Source organism: Camelina sativa, chromosome 2, assembly GCF_030686135.1.
Source record: "Camelina sativa cultivar CO46 ecotype springtype chromosome 2, ASM3068613v1".
In the NCBI taxonomy this organism is placed as follows: domain Eukaryota; kingdom Viridiplantae; phylum Streptophyta; class Magnoliopsida; order Brassicales; family Brassicaceae; genus Camelina; species Camelina sativa.
Genome location: NC_141881.1, coordinates 28,659,619 through 28,672,720, shown reverse-complemented (window position 1 = coordinate 28,672,720; position 13,102 = coordinate 28,659,619). Strand labels below are relative to the sequence as shown.

At 34.0% G+C, this 13,102-nt stretch overlaps 1 protein-coding gene across 1 annotated transcript; it reads right to left on the bottom strand.

The window, feature by feature from the left end:
• Positions 1-6,723: 6,723 nt before the first annotated feature.
• On the bottom strand, positions 6,724-8,360 carry LOC147949304 (uncharacterized). The gene is made up of 3 exons (XM_087491339.1): positions 7,905-8,360; positions 7,289-7,828; positions 6,724-7,153 (listed from the first exon to the last, which is right to left on the bottom strand). Exons 1-3 carry the CDS (start codon positions 8,247-8,249, stop codon positions 6,893-6,895), a joined length of 1,146 nt encoding a protein of 381 aa, XP_087347465.1. The 5' UTR covers positions 8,250-8,360; the 3' UTR covers positions 6,724-6,892.
• Positions 8,361-13,102: the final 4,742 nt, after the last annotated feature.

Sequence of the window (13,102 nt, the reverse complement as noted above, 5' to 3'; positions counted from 1 at the left end):
GCTTAATGAAGTTAGGCTTCTTAATCTTCATGCAATCATGCACCAATTGCGACTTAAAAAAATAACAAATTAAGATTTACATTTGTTTATCCCCTGTACATAATTAGGAGTTAATTAACTATCATTAATCTTATCTCCAACATCTATGTACGTTTGGTCATTCCCTAATCTTACTCTTGTGTGACAAAAGCTCATATTTACTACTACTAGTACTCATTAGCTAGTAGTCAGTGTGATATACTCTTGGGTAATAGATAAATTGGCTTCTCACTAAATTGGCTTCTTACTAATGAAATCTGTGAAGTCTGTCTTTTATTACAGGTTACTTTTCATTTTTGTCATCGTCTCAATTAACTCACCGATTAGCTTTCCAACGTACACTTGACCCATTCCTGTTTGCTTTCTTTGATTGAACTCAATGGACAACACACTCCACATGCTTCTTTCCCTTCCAAAAACAATTTTTAGTCCAAAGAATAAGAGACTTAAATTTTTATTATTAAAAAATGAAATGGAACAATTGAAAAATATATTCATGAAAACAAAATAAGAAACAGAGTCTACTAATAGAAGAAGTACTACACGTACGCGAGAGTAAACTAAAAAAAAAAAAAATCAATAATAAAAAGGAACCAACGGAAAATTTAAAGTTTAAACATCGTTTTTTCTTTTTCTTTCTTTTTGTACAAACAACTTTAAACCTTCCTCTTGTGATGTTTTAATGAAAGGTAAAAACATTACATGTGTGATATAAGTTAGGCAAAATAAGTTCATCATCTAAGCACTACCAAAGTAAGTCTAAATCACAAGCATCTTTAGTTTAACTGACACACATAAAACTAGGTTTATTGAACTTCTCCCGAGATCTAAGTTTCCCCAAAGACATTTTGGTGGTAAATTAAACACACCAAACTTACCATCAATCTATTTTTAAATGTCTCATTACAAACTACAAACAATATTTTGTGAAAACTTGTTAAATAACCAAATTAAACAAAGTAATTATATCTATATTGTTATTTAAAGCGTTGTGTATTCCTCCAACACTTACAATAATTATTTTTTTTGAAAGGAGAACAAAAACAACAATATTAAATTATGTTCTTCTCAAATTTTAAGTTATATATATACACAGATTCAATATATATACACAGATTCAATATATATATATATATAGATATACATATATGCAGTTTTAAGTTATATAGAGTCAAATTTAAATGCGGCTAACATGAAGTGTCCAGTAATTTAAATGGAGTTTTGCTTTAGTGGATATGAGACAACCTTTGCAGAACTCTCTGCTATCGCATGCAACTCTAAGTCTCTAACACTAAAGAACTATTAACAAAATGGTGATACGTTTGCGTGTGCCTTAAGATATATAAAATTTTCACCCAATAAAGAGAACCCTATAATTGAAAATAGCGTTTAAGACAAGGAAATGAAAGCTTGAGCAGTTCTAGCAACTTTGATAAAGACATCTGTAAATCTTAGAGAAAAGCGTTGTTTGTCTTATTGATATGTAAAGAGTATATATAGATACAATAGACTTGATGCACAAGTAGAGAATATTGACTAAAGATATACACATTAAGATATGGAACATATCCTTTTCGCTAACACTCTCCCTCAAGATGGAGCGTGTAAGTTTAGAACGCCCAACTTGGACCGTAGATACTTGAACTGATCACATCCGAGGGCTATAGTGAAGATGTCAGCCGGCTGTTCTTCAGTAGGGATATGAGCGGTAGTAATGGTACCGGAAGTAATTTCATCACGAATGAAGTGACAATCACTCTCAATATGCATTGTGCGTTCATGAAAAACAGAGTTTGCTGTGATTTGAAGAGCTGCTTGACTATCACTGAATAAATGCATTGGCTAAGGATGATCGACACCAAGGAACTGCAAAACTTCCTTTAGCCACAATAGCTCCGTACAAATCATAGCCATGGCGCAATACTCTGCTTCAGTCGATGAAAGCGACACACGACTTTGCTTCTTTGTCTTCCATTGAAGAGGAGAATCACCAAGCATTACTATATAACCTGTAAGGGACTGTCCAGTAGAAGGACATTTATTAAAATCAGAATCGCAATAGGCATTCACTTGCAGAGGAGCCGTGGAAGATAGAACAACACCCTGGCCGGGTGAAGACTTCAAGTAACGAACCAAACGCTGAGCCGCAACTCAATGATCCGTAAGAGGTGTCTGCGTAAACTGTGCAAGAATGTTGACAGCATAACTTAACTCCGGACGCGTATGAGTGAGATAAACAAGACGTCCAACTAGACATCGATATTGTGCCGGATCCGAGTGCGGTGCACTTTTAGAATCCAACAGCGTATGATTTTGCTCCAAAGGAGTGTCAACCGGACACGAGCCAGACAAACCACACTCGTCGATGATATCAAGATAATATTTGCGTTGCGGGAGAAGGATGCCATCAGGTCCACGAGCAACTTCAATGCCAAGAAAGTATTTCAACGTGCCTAGATCCTTCATCTTGAAACATCGGCATAAATAATCTTTAGACAATTTGAGAACTGCCGAATCAGAACCACAAACAATCAATTCATCAACGTAAACAAGAACATGAAGAACAACAGCACCACGCCGATAGGTAAACAGGGAATTTTCTTTGTGAGAACGGACAAAGCCATAGTCGAGAAGAGCTGTAGATAACTTGGAAAACCAGCAGCGAGGAGCTTGCCGAAGACCATAAATGGACTTTTTAAGTTTGCACACAAGAGACGGATCAGCTGGAAGAAAACCTGGAGGTAGTTTCATGTAGATATCCTCATCAAGATCGCCATGTAAGAATGCATTGTGAACATCCATCTGATGGAGTTCCTAATTTTAACCGAAGCAACACCAAGTAAGGTACGAACGGTTTGAAGTTTAGCAACCGGAGCAAATGTCTCCGAAAAATCAACACCCTCTTTTTGGTGATTACCAAGAGCTACTAACCTCGCTTTATACCATTCAAGGGTACCATCTGAATTAAACTTAAGCCGATACACCCATTTAGAGCCAAGAGCTTTTACGCCCGGTGGAAGACGTTCAAGCGTTTAGGTCTCGTTAAGTTCGAGTGCGTTGATCTCCTTGCACATAGAGTCACACTATTCTAATAGTTGAACTGCTTGCTTATAAATAACCGGTTCATCGACCATAGTCACGGATGCAAGGAATTTTTGATGGGCAGAGCTAAATTTGTCACAAGAAACATAGTGTGTTATAGGATAGAAACAAGTACTTGAAGATGCTGGAGTAGACGAAGGTTTGAGAGAGATGAGAGTTTCAGCGTGACGTGCGGAGTAAGCAACATAAGGTTTAAGCCGAGTAGACGGCAACTTTGTGTGATAACCACGACCAAATTGGTCATTACCAACATCAAAATCATCAGAATTCTCATTAGAGAAAGCAGCGGATTCAGGAGATGTAACAACATCATTACTAGGAGGCAGAGGAGAGACAATAGCTGTAGTAGGCGGAGAATCAACGACTGTAGTAGGGATAGGTGTGGGAAGACTCCCCCTGTTTTCGAGAGTCGGAGGTGTTGTTTCGGCAATGAAATCATTTACGGAGATAAGCGGTAGTGGAATGACCATGTACGCAACAGGCTGTTCAGAGTCAGAAGGTGAACAAGACAGAAAAACATCTTTGTTAAAGATAACATCACGCGAGACGAAAATATCTTTGGTCTCCATGTCATAAACACGCCAACCTTTTTGATTAGGAGGATAACCGAGAAAGATACATCTTCGACCTCGTTCTTGGAACTTATCACGACGAGAAGAATGACGTTTGGCAAAACACAAGCAACCAAATACGCCAAGTGGTGCAAAATTCGGAGGAGTAGAATAAAGAAGCTCATGCGGGGTTTTGCCTTGTAGAAGCGGAGTAGGAGTGCGATTGATTAAATACACAGCCGTGAGGACATTCTCGCCCCAAAAACAAATTGGTAAGTCAGCTTGAAAGAGGAAAGAACGCGCCATGTTGAGAATATGACGATGTTTGTGCTCAACTCTCCCATTTTGTTGCGGAGTATAAAAGCAAGAAGTTTGATGTAGAATGCCACGATCTTTAAAAAAATGACGAAGACCAAGAAACTCACTCCCATTGTCACTACAAATGACTTTAATCTTTTTTCCAAATTGTTGATGAGCCATGGCCACAAACTGTTTGAGATGAATGGCAACTTCGCTTTTGGCAAGAAGCAAATAGGTCCACACGGCCCGAGAGTAGTCGTTGACAATAGTAAGAAAATAGTGTGCTCCACACATAGAAGCAATTTTGTAAGGTCCCCAGATATCACAATGTATCAAAGAAAAACATGCGTCCGCTTTATTAGTACTCTCAGGAAAAACTAACCGCGTTTGTTTAGCTTGAATACAACCTTCGCAAAAATCATTATTATCACTACTATGGTGTGCAGAATCCAGGAAAGTCGATAAAAAAACTAGATAAAATCTTCGTAGATGGATGCCCCAAACGTTCATGCCAAAGAGTTCTTGTGGATTTCTTGACCTTGTTGACGCATGCTGAAACCGCTCCATGAAAGTGAGAAACCCCATCTCTCTCTTCACCTGCGCCAATCAACATCTTCAAAGTACGGTCATGTATAACACTCAATGTATCAATAAATAAAGCATAGCAGAACAGCTCACGACAAATTCTAGCGAGAGAGATGAGAGTGCAAGAAAGATCAGGAACATAGAGAACACGATTCAGTTTAACGTGATCTCCAAGGATCATCGTCCCTTCTTTAGTAGCGAAAGTATTATTTCCATTGGAAAGAACAACAATACTTCTAGGAATGTCATGTGCATCCACAAGGAGATCATCATCACCTATCATATGATGAGACGCTCCAGAGTCAAGTAAAAACTCAACACAATAATGCTTATCGGAACCAGAGGTTTGGTCAGGTTTTAACAAGTTCACAATAGCAGACCAGGTGGCCTTACTAACACCAGGTAAGTCAGGGAATTCAACTTCAGAAAGAGCTTGAGCATTGTTAGCACGATAGGAAGTAGGAGAGGAACGCCCACGACCGCGTCCACGGTAAGAGCCACGACCTCTACCTCGAGTGGAGTCAGATCGTGATCCTCCTCTAGTATCACCATGTTTCTCGATCCACCAATCGGGCAAGCCGTGAAGTTCGAAACATGTATCCACCGAGTGATTGGTACGGCCACAGTGAGTACATGGTCCTTGAGTTAGACGTGTAGCGGATGCAATAGCATTGACACCAGCTTTCACAGCAAAACCGACGACATCAATACGTTCTTCTTTAGATCAAGCCACAGTAAGATGGCGTTTTTCAGCAATAACTTCAGAGTAAACATGGTCAAGTGTTACATTGGTGTCGCGGTTGAGACGGCTAAGAATATTGGTACGTGTAGTACCAAACGAGAAGCGTCGAGACCCATGAGAAATTGATGATAAGCTCAAGATCTCAACGTGCTTGCTGCTTGAGACGTTGAGGACAAGACGGAGAATTGCAACAACAATCAATAAAGGGCTCAAAATCATCAAGATCATCCCACATGACCTTGATTTGGCCGAAATAATCATCAACAGGCTGACCATCTTGAGCACATCGAGCAATAGAAGATTTGATTTGGTGAACAAGAGAAACATTCCCAATAGAGTAACGAACACGAAAATTGTCCCATAGGACTTTTGCGTTGTCAACAAACGAGATCACCTTCTGGACTTGAGGATCTAAACTCGCATAGAGCCAGCCGCATAACATCGAGTTGACTTGAACCCACCGTTGGTAATCGGGAGAATCAGTAGCAGGTTTAAGAAGAGTACCATCGACAAGATCAAGTTTATGCTTTGCTGCGAGATTGTTGCGTGCATTCTTAGCCCACTTCTCATAGTTTTCACCATTAAGGAGAAACGGAGTAAGAACATGATGTTGCTGATCATTAGAGGATAGGTGGTAAGGAGAAGATGTGATCAATTCCTTAGTAGTAGTAGTAGTCGAAAGAGCTGATGTTGTAGCCATCGTGTAGATAGGAGACAAATAGTAGAATTAGAAAACCTGTTTCCTTGAAAAACAAGAAACAGTGGAGAAGAAAAATATTTAGGTATTTAGGGTTTTGTAATTTGGCTCTGATACCATGTAAATCTCAAAGAGAAGTATTGTTTGTCTTATTGATATGTAAAGGGTATACAGTATATAGATACAATGACTCGATGCATAAGTAGAGAATATTGACTAAAAATATTCACAATAAAATATGGAATATATCCTTTTCCCTAACAACCTCTTCGATAGTTGTATCGGCAAGTTCCCACACAAAAATGTCTCTATATAACACTGATTTACAAGAAAGGTAAAAAACAGATTCCTAATTTATGTCGAAAACATTGAGATTGAGAACAATATAAATAATTATATATATAGATCCCCTGAGATATATGCAAACGTTGGTCGGTAAGCTTGCGTGTGTTTCAAGACACATTAATCTTGATCGAAAGGTAACGCTGGCGGGTAAGCTTGTGTGTGTTTCAAGACGCATAAATCGTGTATAAGACAAGAAAATGAAGATCAAATTCATAGCAAGAAAATGAAAAATCCACGGGTTTGTGTGGTGTGGATTGGACGTTAATATTGTATACAGTATATATATTTTCACATCTGTTACGTAAGACTGTTCAATAATTAATAGATCTAAATATATATATATATATATATATATAGCAAAGTAAAAATAATTAGTAAAATTTTATTAATATAGTTATAATAGCCAAAAATGTTCTACAGCTCTCTCGTGTCTTACAATGCAAGGGCTGTCTAAATAAAATGAAAACATTATTACTCTTTACACTCACTTGTTATATCTTTACTTGGAGGGTGACTTTTTTCATAGGATGATTAGAGCTCGCTGGATGTTTTGAAGTTACCTTTTCCATAATTTCGGGCATGAAAAATACCAAAAGGTGTTAGATCAATGGTTTTTCCTTTCTCCTCAGAGGCCATCCTGGCGAAAAGACCGATAGATCTAGCCCATTTCACCATAGACCCGACCATTTCTGTCCTTTGTTCGAAAGTTATCTCATTGGAACCATGCTTCTTCATGTCAACCAAAAATTTTCCCATTGTCAACGTTCCATCGAGCACCCTCCACGAATCCACCTATCGCCCAAAAAACAATATATTTATAGATATATATATATATATATATATATATATATATATCTCATTTAAAACAGCGAGCGACGAACATCTGACAGATATATGTATATAGATATAGTTACTTATAGAACTTACAGATATCCCGCTGCCACCAATTAATACAGACATAGCCTTGGAGAGCCTCTGAGATTTTATTGACATGTCCACCTTGAAATCTTTTGATCCGGATGATGCCGACTTGAAGCATGCCATGTAGTCCTCCAGCTTTACAAATAAATCCTTGAACTCTGTTGTCGCAGGACACTTACTCTCTAGGCTATCGATGAAGTGCGACATACCATTGTAAGCGAAAGGCTCAACGTCTTGGCCCTTTTTAGGGAGATTCTCCAAGTAATGGGGTAGTGAGAATGTTCCTTGTGTTTCGTACATAGCTCTTTTAATAGGAGATTCTACACTGTTGTCATGGTCAATCCCAAAAGATGACAGATCAATAGATTGTCCTTTACTCTCGGAGGCGGCCTTAACGAATAGACCAATCCCTCGGGTCCATTCCACCATAGACACGATCAGTTCTTTTCTTTGTTCAAAAGTTAACTCCTGGGAACCGCTCTTCTTCATCTCCATCAAACCCTTCCCCATTGACAACAAGCCATCCACCAGATTCCACGAATCATCCTATCTCGCCAAAAGCAACAACTATCATGATCACATACGTTACGTACCATATGAATATTGTATCAAAACTACTTACTGATATTCCGCCTTTGCTAGTGTCGAAAACAGACATAGCCCTGAACAATTTTTCGGATTTTTCTGACAACTCCATCTTGATATCTTTTGACGACCCGGAACCGAAGGAGGCCATGTAATCCTTCAACGTTGCAAATAAATTCTTGAACTCTGCGTTTTTGGGACACATACCCTCCAGGTCCCCAAGGAAGTCCGACATACCTTTGTTTGCGAAAGCCTCAAAGTCTTTGCCCACTTTGGGAAATTTTTCCAAGTAATGGGGTAACGAGAAGGTCCCTTGTGTTTCATAAACGGTGCTTAACGTGACAAGTAACGTTAGACATATCGCTAATGAAATTCTTGCCATTTTCTTTTATTTCTTGGAGAAAGAGTGAGAATATTTCTATCGATATATTATTACTTTTTTTTGGATTTTTAATGATCTTTGTTTTCTATGGTAACTGGGATTTATATAGATGCTTAAAGAGTAGTTGAAGGTCGTTAATTAATTAAGGAATTGTGAAAAAGACTCCAAGAAATTTCTTTGGCTATTCGCTTTTCTCTGGATATATTTTTAGAAAAGAGAAATTTTCTTTATTAATTTGCCAAACTATTTTTAGTTAGGGCGTTAATTAGAGCATATTGAAATTAAATACACCTGACCATCATACCTTAAAATATAATGAACCAGTCAATTAGTACATGTAGACAAGGAAAAAAAAATGATCATCTTCTTTCTCTATAGAGTTTCGCTGATTTTGAGTAGTGCTGATTCTTCACGTCTATTTTAAGAGAATCCCCTGATGGTTTCACATCTTCAACAATACAGCAACATAATCTGGATGATATATATATATATATATATATATATATATATATATATATATATTCTGAATCTTCATTACTAATGGAATCGAGTAATTCATAGAATTATTTGTATCTAAAATAAACACACATGTCATGCAACAGTCCATGCATTCTTCTGTAGACGTAATATTGAACACTAAATAAACTACGTAGAGATAGTGCTAGAGTGAAAAAAATAAATATAATAAACAACAACAAAATATATTTTTATTGGCGGATAGAAACACAAGAAACAAGGGAAGCTTATTAATAGGATAACTAGATTCGGACCCGCACATACTTGCGGGGTTAATTTTAAAAACTAAATTTACTAACACATTTATAATTTATTACGTACATGCGGATTATGTTTGTAAACATATTTTTAATAAATGTTATTAACATTCATAATCCAAACTTTTTTTATATCAGTTTAGTATTTGATTTATTTTTAATTCGGTTCAGACAAAAAATGATCAAATTTGTTTTTGTTATCAGTAAAAACAATTATATTAAAAAATAGTAACAGAAAGATGGTATGTCTAATTTAGGAGATAAAATCCATCATGTCCTGTTTACACTACAAGAATATAGTGATATTGCAACATAATTTTTGCAATGATAGTATTCGTCAAAAAATTGTAACAAGTTTTGCCATATTTTTGCAATGATAATTGCACATCACAATTTTATTGCAAATTTATTACAAAATAGCAACAATAAATATTGTTGTGCTTTTTCGTTATAAATTAGCAACGTCTTTACGACATATAAATATATTTTACAAATTTGTAACAAGTATTCAACAATTATGAATTATGGCTAATTTGCAAGAAAATTATATTAAATTATGTAACAAAATACATGACATCTTTTGTCATTATATTTATGACATTTAATAACTCTTTTGCAACATATACATTCTATAAAACTTTCGTCAAAAGCTATAGCGAAAAGCTTTCTATGAGTGACTATGACATCTTTTTCTTAACATTAACTTTTGATGAATTCTCATTAGAAATTTTAAAATCAGAGTTTGTGGAAGATGAGATGAGTTATGAGGCTGTGAGTTGAGGACTAGTGGTCATGACTATTTGAGGCGCATAAACATAAAAAGAGAGCCCGAATGAGCATCTTCGGTTTTGGTTCTTTCTGCTATCAAAACCTATACTATATACGTATGTTGTGTTACTTAACATGTTTATGATTATACATTATAATACATAATTTTTTTTTCCGTAACTTAGTTCTATCACTGTCTTGTTTCATGTTCTCAATTATTTGTTTCTTAATTTATACTTTTTTTTACAATACATGTGTACGTTCTTAATTTTTCTAATAGCTTATAAAATAAATTGTTGTCGTAAAATATGGTTTCGTATTTGAGTAAATATTTGGCTACGTTTTTTCAGCCAGTGTTTGGAGATTAAAATATTTATATTTTTCATTTTACCACTTTTTAATATAATATGGATAACTACAAATTTCAATATTTACTTTAAATGAGAATAATCCTGTTTTTTATAATGAAAATAATCTTGTTAGTTTAAAGTATCTTTTTGGTCATATGTATATTGAGAAAAAACGTCCACCATTTGCTTTATTTTCAAGTCTTTTAGTTTTTAATAATAACTGATTGAATTAATCCACTATTATTCAGGATCGAAAGATACGATTTTATTTTCTTTTAGTTATATATAGTTTAACTTCTGTTCTCAACACAACCCGTTTGCAGCTCCTTCTCTAAGGTAAACACACTTTTTAATCGACTCATTTTTGTTATAGGATCTTATTAGCTATATAGTTTTTCTCGTTACGTTAACTGATATTAAATCTGTTTATCTAAATAGCTACGTTCTTTACTGAAAATGGATCAGTTTTGATTGGTCATCTACATTTACAGAAAGCATGAGGAAAACAGAAAGAAGGACAAAAAGCTTGAAGAGTTAGAGAAATTATTTGTAGATATTGTATCATCGTCTATTTTCTACTAGTGTAAACACACTTAATTGTTTTAGTTTTTCCTTCAAAGTTATTATTATATCTGAACTTATTTATTATTATGATTCATTTTTTTCTACTAGTTTCTAATTCATTGTTAAAATATTTCAGTAATTGATTATTTAATAAAATAAGTTATTGTTTATTGTTTTATTATTAAATTTTAAATCTTATTATAAGAAAATATGAAAGAAAATTTTATATTTTAATGAGCCAAAAAAATGATGTGATTAAAATTAATGTTACAAAAAATGATGTAATTACACCACTAATTTGCTTCATAAATTTTGTTGCAATAATACAACACATATAGCAATAAATTTATTCATTGTATATCTGTAATAATATTTGCTATACTTTTTATGTGGCAATAATTTGTAACAAATGAAAGTTGCAAAGATACGTTACAATTATACAACAAATTTACTACAAAAATAATGTTGCATTAATACGATAACATAGCAAGGAGTCTATTTATTGCAAATTTTGCAATATATGTGCAACAAATACCAATTTGCAACGCTCATATAGCAACAATAGAAAATGTGTCTCAGTTTTATTGCATTTTCAAATTTGCAACAAAATATGGAGTTATTGCAACAAATTTTAGTGTAGCTATGACTCTATTTTCTTGTAGTGATATGTCTCATAACTATGGTTGATTTTTTTTTTATCTATTATAGAACATAGTTTAATGTTTTTTCTTTTTCTTTTGAATATTTTTTTGACATTTTTGTGTTAGATAAATTGAAAAATATGTTACATAATATATTGGAAGCATTAATTTATTTTAATTCTAACATGATCCTGGATTTTGATTTTTGAAATTTTTTAATCTCATCTTATTCCTTCTTCCATCCCGTTTCCGTCCCATTATTCTTTTCTCATTTCCTCAAAATCATGTTCCTACATATTTAGCACACAAACACGTACTAGTTTGATTCAAAACAAAATAAAGTATTTGATTAAGAAAAATAATTTCTTTGAAACATTCAGTTAATAGAATCACACATACATGCCGTGTCAGTTAACATTCTTTTATCTCTTGTTTTGTACATGCTTATGCTAGATAAGCTGAAGAAAAAAACATATTTAAAATACTGTTGTTTTACTTTAGTTGTAACATGTTTTCGGGTCCACACATTTATGCATTGATAAAATGATAAGTTATAAGTAGTTTCAAACGTATGTATATCTTAATTCAGTATCCAAGATCTAAACATATTGTATATATGTAATACATATGTTTGAAATCATAATATAAAATCATAAATATTGTTTACAGATATCTCACAATATATAACCAAATTATATTTTTATACATATATACAATTTTGTATTTAATTGCTCGATTTTAATAGATACCGATTTAAATTATTTCTATAAACATTTAGATGATTTTGTATATTAGATAACATCATAATTTCTTGTTTCCGGATATATCTCAAAATATAAAATCAAATTAAATAAGTTTACATATATACAATTTCGAAATTAATTGCCCAAATTAAACATATACATAAATATCAAAATTATTGTTTCCTTAAATTGTTTACGCAAAACTACTTACCTTTTTTGAATTTTATTGCAAATGCTTGTTTTGATTCTGTTTGGATACGGGAGTATGAAAAACAGCTCTGAACAGTTAATACATGATCCGAACAGAATTAATCCAGGACATATAGGATCCGTGCATTTTTATTATCAAATTTACTTTAATGTCCTTTTTGTATTGTATGCTTTTTAATTTATTCAGGGTCATTTTATGTCATATATTTCAGGATTCATTTTACCTTCTAAATAATGTTTCTCTTTTAATAGTATAGATTCTCATTATATAAGGGATCTTTTTATATCATCCCAAATCATAATTTTTAATAAAAAAGGAAAAAAAACAAACCAAACCCAAATACAATAGGAAACAAAAAGAAGAAGAAGATAAAACGCATTACAACACACATTATTTATTGTTTACTTGCTAGCATGCTTTTGATCATAAATAACGACCATATGTTTTCTATAGAAAAAAACACATGCCTTTAATCATTGTGTGAACAAGGGGTTGTCCTGGAAAGACAATGGGCCAACATCCTTCGCTTAAACCTTCGAGTGCTTCGCAGCAAGCACGTTTTAGATGGCTGAAGTCCCAGTGATGTATATCACCAATGGCATCACTGCATCCCTGAGTCTTCTTGATTGAGTTGAAGCAATCTATTGGATTTATAAATAACTCTGTTTCTGCATTCAAACACGATATACTGATTAGTGTAATCCAAAACATCGTCATTACAACAGTTGTAACCTTTTTGTTCAAACCTAGCATTTTGTTTTCTTAATTATGAAAGATCAGAATAAAAAATAAAGAAAAATTTA